The sequence below is a fragment of the Heloderma suspectum genome, chromosome 13 (genome assembly GCF_057233095.1).
Source record: "Heloderma suspectum isolate Gila_16-S chromosome 13, 16-S_ref, whole genome shotgun sequence".
NCBI lineage: Eukaryota > Metazoa > Chordata > Lepidosauria > Squamata > Helodermatidae > Heloderma > Heloderma suspectum.
This window is the reverse complement of record NC_139470.1, coordinates 25,683,325-25,700,142: the sequence shown is the minus strand read 5'-3', so window position 1 is coordinate 25,700,142 and position 16,818 is coordinate 25,683,325. Positions and strand designations below refer to the sequence as shown.

The window sequence follows — 16,818 nt, the reverse complement described above, 5'->3', positions numbered from 1 at the left end:
TTCTCAAGGCTAAACATGCCCAGTTCTTGCAGTCTCTCTTCATAGGGCTTTGTTTCCAGTCCCCTGATCATCTCTGTTGCCCTCCTCTGAAGCCTCTCCAGTTTGTCTGCATCCTTCTTCAAGTGTGGTGCCCAGAACTGGACACAATACTCCAGATGAGGCCTAACCAGTGCTGAGTAGAGGGGAACCAGTACTTCCCGGGATTTGGAGGCTATGCTTCTATTAATGCAGCCCAAAAGAGCATTTGCCTTTTTGCAGCCACATCACATTGTTGACTCATATTCACCTTGTGATCAACAACAATTCCAAGATCCTTCTCGCTTTTAGTGTTGTTGAGCCAAGTATCCCCCATCTTGTAACTGTGCATTTGGTTTCTTTTTCCTAGGTGCAGAACTTGGCATTTATCCCTATTAAATGTCATTTTGTTGTTTTCTGTCCAGTGCTCCAGCCTATCAAGCTCACTTTGAATTTTGTTTCTGTCTTCCAAGGTATTAGCTATCCCGCCCAATTTTGTGTCATCTGCAAATTTGATCAGCATTTCCTGGTTAAGGCTGCCCTCTACTCCCAGGCGTTCAATGGCATATGATGGGGCCCTTACATCAGCTGTCTTCAACAGGTCTGTTATTGAAAGTGTTTACTGAAATTGTTTTTAGCTATTTAAATGGTTTTAAATTTTGTACGTTAACAATTTTTAGACTATGTTTTATTATAATGTTGTATTATGTAATGTTGTATAATGTTTATAATGCTGTAGTTTGTATCTGTTTTGGTGAATTGTTGCAAATCACCCAGAGAGCCTCAGCTACTGGGTGGTACAGAGATAATCTGGATGCAGTCCTGGCAAAGGAAACCCGTCACACCAGCAAGCGCTATCGCCATTGTGCTAGAGGCTGTGTATGCTAGCGTAACGTAATTTACATTAGTGGTAGCATTGCTTTGGATATCGCTCATAGTAAACAATATCGTTACTCAAAAGAGCAAAGGCCAAGGAAAGGGGCTCTCTAGGGAACCCCAGGAGGGCTGGATTGGGACCCCAGGAAGGTCGGAGGTCCCCCACCCCTGCTCTAGAGAAAAGTCGCCCAGAGGCAACACACGGCTCACCAGGATGAAGTCAGTCTGGTAGGTGGAGAGCATGAGCACGGAGACGTTGTGCTCTGCCAATGGTGCAATGACGGACTTGGCGATCTTGGTGACTCCTATGGGCTGGAGGTTGGCGGAGGAACTGCCGTTGGACGAGACGTTGAGCACTAGCCAGGTGGAATCTACAACTTGCAGGAACTCGGATGGGGGCAGCTCTGGAAGAAGGAAACAGGGGAAATCCAAGCATGGCCATCTTGTATACTTTTGAGTAGGACTGCACCCTGATTTTTTAAAAATCTTAGTTAAATCATATGAATAGCCAATTAACCAACTGATTTATTCATATGCAAACATATGCCAATCTGAACAAACAACATCTATGAAGAAAAAAGCATCCTTCCTTCGTTTAGATCAGCCATTCCCAACCTGGTGCCCTTCAGATGTGATGGGCTAAGCCTCCCATCATCCTCAGCCAGCACAGCATTGCCATGCTGGCTGAGGATTATGGCAGGTGTAGTCAAACACATCTGCAGGGTACCAGGAGAATTACGGCTGGTTTAGATTATGCACAGTATGTCCCATAGGATGGACCATCTTAGAAAAGTCCTGTGTGGAGCTGAAGAGGGAAAGGCCCAGCTCAGAATAGCATCGCCACCCAGCATTTGGGCATTCTTTTACCCTTAACCATGGAACTGATTTCTAATCAGGCCCACCTTTTTAAGCATTCAAAAGGGTTTATTAAAAATGTTATTTTAGCTAACTCCCAAGTCACCATTGAGTGAAGTCAGCTGCTCCCCTCTTACTTCTCCTTAGTCAAAGCAAGTTGCGTGAAAGTGCAGTCTGGCACACAGGGGAAAGATCCTTGAGTTATCAGACATACACAGTTAAACACTAGGTACCCAGTTAAGAAACTTCATTGATGAGGGGTGCTTACCGTGGCTGGGATTGCTTAGCTTGGAGAAAAGGCAAGAAGGGTAAGACATGATAGAGGTGTACAAAATTAAGCATGGGACATTTTCCTCCCTCTCTCATAATACTAGAACCCAATGGGGTTATCCCATGTAGCTGATTGGTGGGAGATTCAGGACAGATGAAAGAAAGGAGTTCTACACAGAGCATAGCTGAACTGTGGAATTCGCTATCAGAAGACGCAGCAATGGCCACCAATTTGGAAGGCTTTAAAAGGGGGTTAGACAAATTCATAGAGAAGGCCATCAATGGCTACTAGTCCTAATACCTATACGCTACCTCCAGGATCTCTAGCAAAGGAGATCGTTACCTTGTCGTGGTGCTGGAGCTTGAGCACCTCAGTGACGTCATGAGCTAAACCGTGAAGGGACACCCAAGACGGGAAGGTCATGGCAGAGAGGTCAGACTAAATACGATCCCTGGGGAAGGAAACGGCAACCCACCCCAGTATTCTTGCCATGAAAACTAAATGGATCAGTACAACCAGAGATATGTCGGTATACCATTGGAAGATGGGACTCCCAGGTCGGAAGATGGTCAAAATGCTACTGGGGAGGAACAGAGGATAAGTTCAACTAGCCCCAGATGTGATGACGCAGCTAGCTCAAAGCCGAAAGGACGGCTAGCAGCCGATGGTGCTGGTGGTGAACGACGAATCCGATGTTCTAAAGATCAACACACCATCGGAACCTGGAATGTAAGATCTATGAGCCAGGGCAAATTGGATGTGGTTATTGGGGAGATGTCAAGATTAAATATAGACATTTTGGGTGTCAGTGAACTGAAATGGACTGGAATGGGCCACTTCACATCAAAGGACCACCAGATCTACTACTGTGGACAAGAGGACCACAGAAGAAATGGAGTAGCCTTCATAATTAATAATAAAGTGGCTAAAGCAGTGCTTGGATACAATCCAAAAAAATGACAGAATGATCTCAAATTGAATTCAGGGTAAGCCATTTAACATCACAGTGATTCAAATATACGCCCCAACCACAGATGCTGAAGAAGCAGAAGTAGATCAGTTCTGTGAGGATCTGCAGCACCTACTGGATAGTACCCCCCCCAAAATATGTTATTTTCATTACAGGAGACTGGAATGCTAAGGTGGGTAGTCAAACGACACCCAGAATTACAGGCAAGCATGGTCTGGGAGAACAAAATGAAGGCTGATAGAATTTTGCCAAGACAACTCACTGTGCATAACAAACACTCTCTTCCAACAACCTAAGAGACGACTTTATAGTTTATACATGGACTTCACCATGTGATTTCGACACCGAAATCAGATTGACTACATCCTTTGTAGCCAAAGGTGGCGGACATCTATGCAGTTGGTAAAAACAAGAACTGGAGCTGATTGTAGTTCAGATCACGAACTTCTTATTGCACAATTTAGAATCAGACTAAAGAGAATAGAGAAGACCCACAGATCAGTTAGATGTGAGCTCACTAATATTCCTCATGAATATGCAGTGGAGGTGAAGAATAGATTTCAGGGACTAGATTTAGTAGATAGGGTCCCGGAAGAACTATGGACAGAAGTACGCAACATTGTTCAGGAGGCGGCAACAAAAAACATCCCAAAGAAAAAGAAAACCAAGAAAGCAAGATGGCTGTCTGCTGAGACACTGGAAGCAGCCCAAGAAAGAAGGAAAGTAAAAGGCAACAGTGATAGGGGGAGATATGCCCAATTAAATGCAAAATTCCAGAGATTAGCCAGAAGAGATAAGGAATTATTTTTAAACAAACAGTGCACAGAAGCGGAAGAAGATAAAAGAACAGGAAGGACAAGAGACCTCTTCCAGAAAATTAGAAACATCGGAGGCAAATTCCAGGCAAAAATGGGTATGATCAAAAACAAGGATGGCAAGGACCTAACAGAAGCAGAAGAGATCAAGAAAAGGTGGCAAGAATAAACAGAAGATCTGTATAGGAAGGATAATAATATCGGGGATAGATTTGACGGTGTGGTCAGTGAGCTAGAGCCAGACATCCTGAAGAGTGAGGTTGAATGGGCCTTAAGAAGCATTGCTAATAACAAGGCAGCAGGAGATGACGGTATCCCAGCTGAACTGTTTAAAATCTTGCGAGATGATGCTGTCAAGGTGATGCATGCCATATGCCAGCAAATTTGGAAAACACAAGAATGGCCAACAAATTGGAAAAAATCAACTTATATCCCCATACCAAAAAAGGGAAGCACCAAAGAATGTTCCAACTATCGAACAGTGGCGCTTATTTCACATGCCAGTAAGGTAATGCTCAAGTGTAGTGGTGAGAGTGACGGATTAGGAGCCGGGAGATCCGGGTTCTAGTCCCCACTCGGCCATGGCAGCTCACTGGGTGACTTTGGGCCAGGCACAGACTCTCAGCCCAACCCACCTTGCAGGGTTGTTGTTGTGAGGATAAAACGGAGAGGAGGAGGATAATGTAAGCCGCCTTGGGTTCCTTGCAAGAGGAAAAAAGGCGGGATATAAATGCAATAAATAAATTAAATAAATAAAAGGTAGACTCCAGCAATTCATGGAACGAGAATTGCCAGATGTACAAGCTGGGTTTAGAAAAGGCAGAGGAACTAGAGACCAAATTGCCACTATCCGCTGGATAATGGAGAAAGCCAGGGAGTTTCAGAAAAACATCTATTTCTGTTTTATTGACTATTCTAAAGCCTTTGACTGTGTGGATCATAACAAACTGTGGCAAGTTCTTGGTGGTATGGGGCTACCAAGTCATCTTGTCTGCCTCCTGAGGAATCTGTATAACGACCAAGTAGCAACGGTAAGAACAGACCACGGAACAACGGACTGGTTTAAGATTGGGAAAGGAGTACAGCAAGGCTGTATACTCTCACCCTACCTATTCAACCTGTACGCAGAACACATCATGCGACGTGCTGGGCTTGATGAAGCCAAGGCTGGAGTTAAAATCGCTGGAAGAAACATTAACAATCTCCAATATGCAGATTATACCACTTTGATGGCTGAAAGCGAGGAGGAGCTGAGGAACCTCATGACGAAGGTGAAAGAAGAAAGTGCAAAAGCTGGGTTGCAGTTAAACCACAAAAAAACCAAGATGCTGGCGACCAGCTTGATTGATAACTGGCAAATAGAGGGAGAAAACGTGGAGGCTGTGACAGACTTTTGTCTTTCTAGGCGCAAAGATTACTGCAGATGCTGACTGCAGCCAGGAAATCAGAAGACGTTTACTTCTTGGGAGGAGAGCAATGATGAATCTTGATAAAATAGTGAAGAGCAGAGACATCACACTGACAACAAAGGTCCGCATAGTTAAAGCAATGGTATTCCCCGTAGTAACCTATGGCTGCGAGAGCTGGACCATAAGGAAGGCTGAGCGAAGGAAGATAGATGCTTTTGAACTGTGGTGCTGGAGGAAAATTCTGAGAGTGCCTTGGACTGCAAGAAGATCAAACCAGTCCATGCTCCAGGAAATAAAGCCAGACTGCTCACTTGAGGGAATGATATGAAAGGCAAAACTGAAGTACTTTGGCCACATCATGAGAAGACAGGATACCCTGGAGAAGATGCTGATGCTCGAGAAAGTGGAAGGCAAAAGGAAGAGGGGCCGACCAAGGGCAAGATGGATGGATGATATTCTGGAGGTGATGGACTCGACCTTGGGGGAGCTGGGGGTGGCGACGGCCAACAGGAAGCTCTGGCGCGGGCTGGTCCATGAAGTCACGAAGAGTCGGAAGCGACTGACTGAATAAACAACAACAACAAGAAGAACAACCTCCAGGATCAGAGACAGTATGCCTATGTACATCAATTGCTGGGGAACATGGGTGGGGGTGTGCTGTTGTGCTCATGTCCTGCTTGTGGGTTTCCTGCAGGCAGCTGGTTGGCCACTGTGTGAACAGAATGCTGTACTAGAAGGACCCTTGCTCTGATCCAGCAGGGCTCTTCTTAGGTTCTTATGTTCACTTATCAAAAAAAAGCAGAAAATTAACACATTTTCTTACCGACAGCTGGGACTGCTGTGAAATAGGTTCCTGATGGTGCTGAAAACTGTGAGTTCAAAGGAGTTGTTTAGTGTGTTGGGATGAGGGATGTTGGAGAAATTCACAACGAATCAAACGAGTTCGGATTTCTATGGATCCGACCCATGGGTTCCACAGAGAACCGGCTTTTTCCGAGTTGCACAGATTCCACGGACCCTCCTCACAGACGTGCAACTGGCACCAACATGGTATTCTTTTCAATGCCGGGACAAAGTCTGTTTTTTTACCCAGGCATTTTAAACTGGTTTCATAAGCAGGTTGCTGTGAATTGTCTATTTTATGCATTTCCTGCTTTTTTATTGTTGCAGCTGATGTTATTTTTATTATTTTTATGGTTATCGTATTAGGATTTTGAAATGACATTTTGCTTTACCTCCCTGGTATGGTAAGATGAAGGGCAGTATGCAAATATTACAAGTACAACAATAATTAAAATGAAACAAAAAACAGCCGCTCACTACTTTCTAAAGATGCAATCCTGTGCATGTTTAGACAGAAAAAAGGCCTACAACTCCCAGCTATGCTGGGAGTTGTAGGCCTTTTTTCTGTCTAAACATGCACAGAATTGCACCCTAAATAACCTACGGAAGACAACCTTTAACAAGGACTTGCAAGGAGCAAGCGTTGCCCATGGTGTTCAGTAAATGACACATTTTCTGTTGTTTAACCCTGTGAAAATCAGGGGAAGGGGCTGTCAGAGTAAGGGGACCCTCCAATGAGGTATGGCCTTATATTTTTATTATTACATTTATATCCCACCGTTTTTGCCCTTGCAAGGAACCCTAGGCGGCTAAAAATAATGTTTTCATATTATTTTAGATAAAATAATATGTCTTCAAAGCTTTCTTAAAAGCCTGCAATGACAGATCATGGTGGACCTCCAAGGGCAACTTGTTCCAAAGGTGTGGGGCCACTGCAGAGAAGGCCCTCTCACGTGTGATCACTCACCTGACTGCTCTCGTGGGTGGGCAAATGAGAAGGGCCTCTATTTCTGATCTTAAAGTGTGGGCAGGCTGATATGGGTAAAGGCTTCAAGTCACTTGGGCCCAAACAGTTTAAGGCTTTAAAGGTCAAAACCAGCACTTTAAATTGGGTTCAGAAACACACTGTGTTCTCTTCTGTCCTCCCCCACTGCCATTCCATGCTCTTCAAGTACTTTGACATTCCTGAGATGTTCAAGCAAATCATCCAAACAAACCCAGCTTGCCAACCCTGATAAAGTGGAAGAAATACTCTGTGCACATGCAGTTTTGTACTTCAAACTCACTCAAACCATAACACCGTCACGACCACAAGAATAAAAGGGAGTTTGCTTTCGCCGCCCTGATGCTCAGCATATTTACTTGGGAATAGGCACCATTTTGTTGTAGGAAGAGAGCAAAAATAATAAAAAGGACATCTGTAATTGTGTACACAGCAGGCAGGCAGAGGCTGATCTGGACTGGGACCACCGCAGGGGGCAAAGTGCTAAAACCTCCACCCCCCTTGCACCCCACCACCAGCAGGGTCCCAATTCGGATTGGTTGTCCTGCACCTGCTAGCTATTTTTTAAAAGCCATTCATTAATTTATTTCTAAAATATATAAACTGGCCTTTGTCCACAGGATCTCAGGCCAGTGTATATAAACATCAGCAACAAACCCAATATAAAAACTAAACAATGACACATGTTTACAAGAACACATTAAACAACAATAACTCTTCAAGGAGCAAACCAAGCAACAATCAATTCAGTTTAAAAGTAAATTCAATTTAATTGTGTAATTGTAATTAACTGTAATTCGGAAACATTCAAATATTAAAAGGGCTGGGCAAAAATAAATGTTTTAACCTGGTGCCGAAGAGAAAACCAGGTCAGTGCCAATCATATCTCCTTTGGAAGGGCATTCCTGAGCTGGAGAAGCCACCACAGAGAAGACCCTGTATATTGTCCACTGTATCACGTATATCTCCCACTGATGGTATCTGAGGCATTCAGAGAAGGACAACAAAAATGATTAGGGACTAGAAACTTCCACAAGATGTAGTGATGGCCACCTCTTTAGATGGCTTGAAAAGGGGATTGGACAAATTCATGGAGGAGATGGCTATCAATGGCTACTAGTCCTGATGACTACTTTATTACCTCCAGTATCAAAGGCAATCAGCCTATGTACACCAGTTGCTGGGGAACATGGGCGGGAGGGTGCTGTTGCACTCATGTCCTGCTTGTGGGTTTCCCCTGGGCAGCTGGTTGGCCGCTGTGTGAACAGAATGCTGGACTAGATGGACCCTTGGTCTGATCCAGCAGGGCTCTTCAGATGTTTTTAACTAAGTCCTATGACAAAAGACTGAAGCAAATGGGTATGTTTTGCCTTGAGAAAAGAAGACTGAGAGGTGATATGACAGCACTTTTCAAGAACCTAAAGGGTTGCCACATAGACGGGGGACACAACTTGCCCTCTATCATCCAAGAACGTAGGACAAGAAATAATTGGGTTAAGTTACACAAAGGCAGATTTTGGATGAACATTGGGGGGGGGGAAACCCAAACGGTCAGAGCAGTCAGGCAATGGAACCCACTGTCTAGGAAGGTGGTGGGCTCATCGTCTCTAGAGGTATTCAAGCACAGACTGGACAGCCATGTGTCAGGGATGCTTTAAACTGGATTCCTTCATTGAGCAGGGGGTTGGACTGAAGGGCCTAAATGGCTCCTTCCAACAATATTCTATGAATTGGCAGTTCAAAGATCAAAGAACCAACTCCGACCAGGTATTCTTGAATCGCTGCCTAGAAGTTCACTCATCTTTTCCCTCCAGCGGCAAGTTTGGCAGCTGCCAGTGGAGGCGGTCTACTGTGAGAGGAGGGGGCTGATTTTGGCTAGTGGGCGCTGGCGCCAAGGAACGTTGCGGGAGGACCTGGCTCTGCCTTCTGACAAAAAGCGACTGTCCCTGAGCATTGGCACAGTGCGTTCGCCTCGCTGCATGCAGGCATCCCAGCCTGTCCCCACACATCTGGGACTAGAGGGACCGCCAATGGATGGCGCAACTTCCTATTGCTGGAAATCTCTAATTATTTCAGAAATTAAGCACAGCAGTATATGTTTGAATTGCATGCATGTATTTATTTTGTGAAATACCAACAGTCCCATGGGACAACGCATTGCTAACGAGTCTCCACGTGGCAATTTAAAACAACACCAAAAACATTTTTAACAGGCTCGGATGCGTCACAGAAGGCTGCTTTCCACAGAGACGCTGGCCTACAGAGCAGCAGTTTGTTAAAGACGTACAGCCTCCTGGCTCCCCCCACCCACCCCACTGCCAATGGGCTCAGACGTCTCCGGCACACCCACTCCCACCCACGGCAACTGCCTCCTTAGCCAGAGAGCTTAGCTCTATCCAGGAAGAAGCCAAGCCAAAACAGACTTGGAACCGTCCTCGGGAAAAAGCAGAGGCAATGAACACATCACACTCTCGGCCCACAGGGCCAGTGTGTATGATTCGACTACGATCAGGGGAGTGGAAACAAAGCCCTGCAAGGAGACTGAAAGAACTGGGCATTTTTAGCCTGGAGAAGAGAAGACTGAGGGGAGATAGGATTGTTGTTGTTCAGTCGGTCAGTCGTGTCCGACTCTTCGTGACCCCATGGACCATAGCACGCCAGGCCTTCCTGTCCTGCACTCTCTCCTGGAGCGTGCTCAAGTTCATATTCATTGCATCGGTGATGCTATCTAGCCATCTCATGCTCTGCCATCTCTGTCTCCTTTTACCTTCAATCTTTCCCAGCATCAGGGTCTTTTCCAGGGAGGTTTCTCTTCGCATTAGGTGGCCAAAATATTTGAGCTTCAGCTTCAGTATCTGTCCTTCCAATGAGCAGTCAGGGTTGATTTCCTTTAGGATGGACTGACTTGACCTCCTTGCAGTCCAGGGGACTCATAAGAGTCTTCTCCAGCACCACAGTTGGAAAGCATCGATTCTTCGGCGCTCAGCCCTCCTTATAGTCCAGCTCTCACAGCCATACGTTGCTACTGGGAAAACCATAGCTTTGATTAGACGGACCTTTGTCGGCAAGGTGATGCCTCTGCTTCTTACTATGCTGTCTAGGTTTGCCATAGCTTTCCTCCCAAGGAGCAAGCGTCTTTTAATTTCATGGCTACAGTCACCGTCTGCGGTGATCTTGGAGCCCAAAAAAATAAAATCTGTCACTGCTTCCATTTCTTCCCCTTCTATATGCCAGGAAGTGATGGGGCCAGATGCCATGATCTTCGTTTTTTTAATGTTGAGTTTCAAACCGGCTTTTGCACTCTCCACTTTCACCCTCAACAAGAGGCTCTTGAGATCCTCTTCGCTTTCTGCCATTAGGGTGGTATCGTCTGCGTATCTGAGGTTGTTGATAATTCTCCCGGCAATCTTAATTCCGACCTGTGATTCATCCAACCCGGTGTTTCTCATGATGCACTCTGCATATAAGTTAAATAAGCAGGGCAACAATATACAGCCTTGTCGTCCTCCTTTCCCAATTTTGAACCAGTCAGTTGTTCCATGTCCGGTTCTTACTGTTGCTTCTTGACCCTTGTACAGGTTTCTCAGGAGACAGGTAAGGTGGTCTGGTACTCCCATCTCTTTAAGAGTTTCCCACAGTTTGTTGTGATCCACACAATCAAAGGCTTTCGCATAGTCAATGAAGCAGAAATAGACGTTTTTCTGGAATTCTCTTGCTTTCTCCATGATCCAGTAAATGTTGGCGATTTGATCTCTAGTTCCGCTGCCTTTTCGAAACCCAGCTCGTACTTCGGGTAGTTCTCGGTTCACATGCTGCTGAAGCCTAGCTTGTAGGATTTTGAACATAACCTTGTTGCCATGTGAAATGAGCGCAATTGTACGGTAGTTTTAACACTCTTTGGCATTGCCCTTCTTTGGAATTGGAATGTAAACTGACCTTTTCCAGTCTTGTGGCCATTGTTGAGTGTTCCAATTTGTTGGCATATTGAGTGCAACACTTTAACAGCATCATCTTTTAGGATTTTAAATAGCTCAGCTGAAAGACTGTCATCTCCACTAGCTTTGTTGTTAGTAATGCTTCCTAAGGCCCACTTGACTTCACTCTCGAGGATGTCCAGCTCACGTTCAATGACCGCACTCCCATGGCTATCAGGGACATTAAGATCTTTCCTGTTTAGTTCTTCTGTGTATTCTTTCCACCTCTTCTTAATCTCATCTGCTTCTGTTAGGTCCCTGCCTTCTTTGTCCTTTATCATGCCCGTCTTTGCACAAAACGTTCCCTTGAGATCTCCGATTTTCTTGAAGAGATCTCTAGTCTTTCCCATTCTATTGTTTTCTTCGATTTCTTTGCATTGTTCATTTAAGAAGGCCTTCTTGTCTCTCCTTGCTATTCTCTGGAAAGCTGCATTCAGTTGGGTGTATCTTCCCCTTTCTCCCTTGCTTTTCGGTTCCCTTCTGTCCTCAGCTACTTGTAAAGCCTCATCAGACTGCCACTTTGTTTTCTTGCATTTCTTTTTCTTTGGGATGGATTGGGTTGCTGCCTCCTGAACAATGTTACGGACCTCCATCCATAGTTCCTCAGGCACTCTGTCTATCAGGTCTAATCCCTGAAATCTATTCGTCATCTCCACTGTACATTCATAAGGGATACGATTTAGGTCATACCTGAATGGTTTAGTGGTTTTCCCTACATTCTTCAATTTAAGCCGAAATTTTGCAACAAGAAGCTCATGATCTGAGCCACAGTCAGCTCCAGGTCTTGTTTTTACTGACTGTATAGAGCTTCTCCATCTTTGGCTGCAAAGGACATAATCAATCTGATTTCCATATTGGCCATCTGGTGATGTCCATATGTAGAGTCGCCTCTTGTGCTGGTGGAAAAGAGTGTTTGCTATGATCAGCGTGTTCTCTTGGCAAAACTCTATTAGCCTTTGTCCTGTTTCATTTTGTACACCAAGGCCATGCTTGCCTGTTATCCCGGTGATTTCTTGACTTCCTACTTTAGCATTCCAATCCCCTACGATGAAGAGGGCATCTTTTTTTGGTGTTAGTTCTAGAAGGTGTTGTAGGTCTTCACAGAACCGATCAACCTCAGCTTCTTCGGCTATGGTTGGGGCATAGACCTGAATTACTGTGATGTTGAATGGTTTGCCTTGGATTCGTACTGAGATCATTCTGTCGTTTTTGAGATTGTACCCCGGTACTGCTTTTCCCACCCTTTTGTTGACTATGAGTGCTACTCCATTTCTTCTAAGGGATTCTTGCCCACAGTAGTAGATATAATGGTCACCTGAATTCAATTCGCCCATGCTTGTCCATTTTAGTTTGCTGATTCCCAAGATGTCGATGTTCAATCCTTTCTTGGCAAGAATACCGGAGTGGGTTGCCATTTCCTTCTCCAGTGGACCACATTTTGCCATGAACTGTCCGTCTCGGGTGGCCCTGCACAGCATAGCTTATGGCTTCACTGAGTTACGCAAGCCCCTTCGCCACAACAAGGCAGTGATCCATGAAGGGGGGGGGAGATAGGATAGCGCTCTTCAAGTACTTGAAAGGCTGTCGCAGAGAGGAAGGCTAGGATCTCTTCTTGATCATCCCAGACTACAGGACACGGAATCACGGGCTCCAGTGACAGGTAGCCAGATTCCGGCTGAACATCAGGAAAAGTTTCCTGACTGTTAGAGCAATACAGTAATGGAACCAGTTACTCAGGGAGGTGGTGGGTTCTCCCACACTGGAGGCATTCAAGATGAGGCTGGACAGCCACCTGTCAGGGATGCTCTGACTTGGATTCCTGCATGGAGCAGGGGGTTGGTCTCAATGGTCTGGTAGGCCCCTTCCAACCCTACTATTCTATGATTCTGTTCTACTCCAGAAGCTAATTCAGCACATAAGAGTAGCCCTGCTGGATGAGACCAGACAGTCCACTGACTGCCTGTTTCCCACAGGGGCCAGACAGTTAATTCCAGGCTTCCTTATTTATTTACAGGATTTTGTCCCCGCTCTTCAGCCCAAAGAGTCACCCAGATTAAGAACGAGATAGTCCCTGTCCTCAGGCTTCCAATCTAAAAGGCACGACACAAAAGGAAGAGGGGCTGGAAGGGAGAGGAAAAAAGCAAATTCCAGGCACCAGCTTCAACGTTCTTACAGGTGTTCCTTCTGACAGGGGAGGGGCAACGAAAGCTCCCCGCAGCTGCTCCTTCTCTGGCCAATGGGTGGGACTAGGTTTGCCTCCCCCTTGCCACGATGTTCTTCCTTCTGTCTGTCCAGAACCTCCCGTTCTACTGGTTAACCCCAAGTTCTAGTACCATGGGGTGCTGGGGGCAGGGGAGACATCTTTCTAGGGCCAGCCACTTTCTCCCATCCAGCTTTCCCCAACCTGTTGGGCTACAACTCCCATCACCCCCCAGCCAGCATGACTGCCGGGGGATGCTGGGAGCTGTAGTCCGCCACATCTGGACGAGGCAGCTCCACTCCATGCACAGATCTTACAAACCTCCATCGGAGCTATCTTCCCCAACCTGGCACCTTCCAGATGTTTTGGACAACAACTCCCCAAAGTCCCTGACCACTAGACCTGCTGGCTGGGGCTGATGGGAGTTGAAATCCCAAACCTCTGGAGGGTACCAGGTTGGCGGTGGCAGCTCTATTGTGTTCCCCCATGGCTGTCTTCCCCCTCCCCTAAAAAGTGGAGGGGGGGAGGAATACTGTTTTTCTGCTGAAAATGGTTTGCTTCTGGCTGCTTCCAACATGCCATTTACTGTGAACACCATTTTCAGGAGGAGCAAAAAGCAGCCAGGTAAAGGATGATTTGGAGGAGAAGGCTATCAGTGGCTACTAGTCCTGATGGCTACATGCTGCCTCCAGTGTCACAGGCGGTTTGCCTCTGCACACCAGTTGCTGGGGAACATAGGCAGGAAGGTGCTGGTGCACTCATGTCCTACTTGTGGGCTTCCCATTGGGGGAGCTGGTTGGCCACTGTGGGGCCAGAATGTTGGACCAGATCAGGGGTGCAGAACCTCCGGCACACGGGGAAACCCAATCTGGCCTGTGCCGCCTCTTGGAGCCTAAGTCCCACCTTCCGGAGGAACCCCAAGCTCAGCCCGCTGGGGGCTCTTCTTATGTTCTTGCGATATTCAGCAGAAAACCAGCATGGGGCCCCCAGTTTGGGTCAGGAGCACATTTCAGATTGGGGCCCCCCACTTCTTCTCCAAAATAAAAGCAGCTGGGCTAAGCACGCTCGTTTAAACGCGCAAGGGTCCAACGCTGTATGTGACTTGACTCTTAGCAAATGGCAGCTGGCGGTCCTGGAGGTGTAACCTGGCCCTCGGAGTCTTTCCAAAAAACGCACTCCCTCAAGCACTATGCTTGGCCCCCACTCTCTTGGCCTTTAGTAAGGTAATTTAGCCTTTAAAATTATATCATTGTTTGAATGTTTTTAAAGCCCTGCATTTTATTTATTTATCTATCACATTTATATCCCACCTTTTTTCCTCCTTAAGGAAAAGGCGTACATATCCTACATTGTATCCTCACAACAACAACCCTGTGAGGTGGGTTGTGCAGAGAGTCTGTGACTGGCCCAAAGTCGCCCAGTGCGCTTCCATGGCCGAGTGGGGACTAGAACCCGGATCTCCTGACTCCCAGTCCAACACCCTAGCCACTACACCACGCTGGCTCTCAATTTTATGGTTTTATTGTGCTAGGGGCTCTTTTAAGTTTCCTCTACCCAGAGTGGATAGCAAGGGAGGCTTTGGCAGATCCTTCTGCATTCTGCTCCTCGCAACTTGCTCCCAGCTAACCTGGCAAGAGTAGTCCATGCTCTGATCACATCCCGACCGGACTACTGCAATGTTCTCTACATGGGGCTTCCCTTGAAGACAGCCCAGAAGGTGCAGCTGGTGCAGAATACTGCTGTCCGCATGCTGACAGGGGCAGCGTGATGTGCGCATATTACACCAGCTTTGAAATCTCTGCAGCGGTGACCAGAGAGCTACCAGGCCCAATTCAAGGTGGGAGTACTAGTCTACTAAGCCCTAAATGGCTCAGGACCCAAATACTTGAAGGACCATCTTCCCCAGTACTGACTAACCCGGGATTTAAGCTTTGAGAGCCAGCGTGGTGTAGTGGCGAGAGTGCTGGACTGGGAGTCGGGAGATCTGGGTTCTTGTCCCCACACAGCCATGGAAGCTCACTGGGTGACTTTGGGCCAGTCACAGACTCTCAGCCCAGCCCACCTCACAGGGTTGTTGTTGTGAGGATAAAATGGAGAGGAGGAGGAGTATGTACGCCGCCTTGAGTTCCTTGGAGGAAAAAAGGCAGGATATAAATGTAATACATACATACATACATACACATACATACATACATAATAAGATCAGCTGGGAAGGCTTTGCCTGTGGTGGCCTTGAGAAATGTGAGCCATGGGGCTACCACACATGGCGGAGCCACTCGCTTTGGGGGCATAGGCAAGTGCTTTAGTTATTTCCTGGCACTGTAGTGATGGTTTTATTGCATTTCTTGTGTATTTTGCAATTTCAGAGTTATGATTTTAACGGTGTTCACGTGTTGTATCGTTTTTATATGGGTTGTTAGGTGCCCTGCAATAAAACCTTCCTTGCGAGGAAGGACGGGATATAAATATAAATAAATGAATTTTCTTGGCCTGTGTGCAGGAAGGCAAGAACTGAGATCTATGAAAGGGAAGAAATCAGAACAAGGCCTCATTTGAGGGTGTTGGGAGTAGCCATGAAACATTCCAAGGCCTGGGCCATACAGAGGGTGACTGAAGTACATAATAAGCCAAGGACTTTGTTGGTATTCACACCGGAGAGGAGGGTGGAGAGTTAAAGAGGAGCTCTCGGTCAGTGACTTGGCTCCTATATGGGAGCATGTCAGTGGACAGAGCCAAGATTGCTGGCCTTCCAGCCTTCTCTCCGGTCAAAATTAGTTACAAATTACTTGCTTGGCTTTTCAGATGGCTGCATACTGTCGATTAGAGTTGGCAGACTATAAATGGTCAACAGCATGCTAGACGACCCCAGAACTCAGTTCAGTAGGAGAAATCACTGGGTGGCCAGAAGAAACACTGCCCCGTTTCCCCAGACATAATCCCCCCCAGATATATATAACAGAAAGATAAAGACTATGGGCCCATTCAGGGTGCCTTTCCATCTGCGCTAAATTCAACCGGGCCCACACACCTGGGACTGAAATAAAACTGCCAGTATCACGCTGCCTTTATACAAATTAACGAAGCAATCGCACTAGGAATGCTGTGTACGGTTCTCGTCACCGCAGCTCAGAACGGATATTGTAAAGCTGGGAAAAGGGGCAGAAAGGAGCACCCAAAATGATGAAGGGGCTGGAGCAAGTCGCCTACGAAGAAAAGCTACAACGTCTGGGATGGTTTAGCTTAGGGAAAAGGCGAGTACAGAGAGACACTAGAGCTGTACAAAACGATGTGTGGTGCGGAGAAAGTACAATTATACAAATATATACGGAGGGGCGAGAGGATTAGAAGCAAGCTATTCCAGGGTCTGCTTGCGCCAACACTTTCCAAGAAGTCCAAACAAAGGGTTACATTTGCACAGGCCCTTTTGGGCTTCTGTTCCAAGGAAACAGGATGGAGCCATTCACAAGAACAATGACCCACCAGGCAGACTCACCCGGACCAGTAGGGAGCCTGGGAGCTGGAAGGAACCAACTGCCCATCAAAAGCAAGGAAGTCCCAAAGTTTCGAAGCCCAGAGAACAAGACCGC

General features: G+C 46.5%; 1 protein-coding gene across 1 annotated transcript in view; it reads right to left on the bottom strand.

The window, feature by feature from the left end:
- The window catches only part of CASTOR1 (cytosolic arginine sensor for mTORC1 subunit 1), a 50,882-nt gene that overhangs the window by 14,929 nt on the left and 19,135 nt on the right, over window positions 1-16,818 (bottom strand). The window contains exon 3 of the mRNA XM_084819330.1: window positions 1,102-1,295. Within this exon, the coding sequence (XP_084675456.1) occupies window positions 1,102-1,295 (194 nt within the window). The remainder of the gene's footprint in view (window positions 1-1,101; window positions 1,296-16,818) is intronic.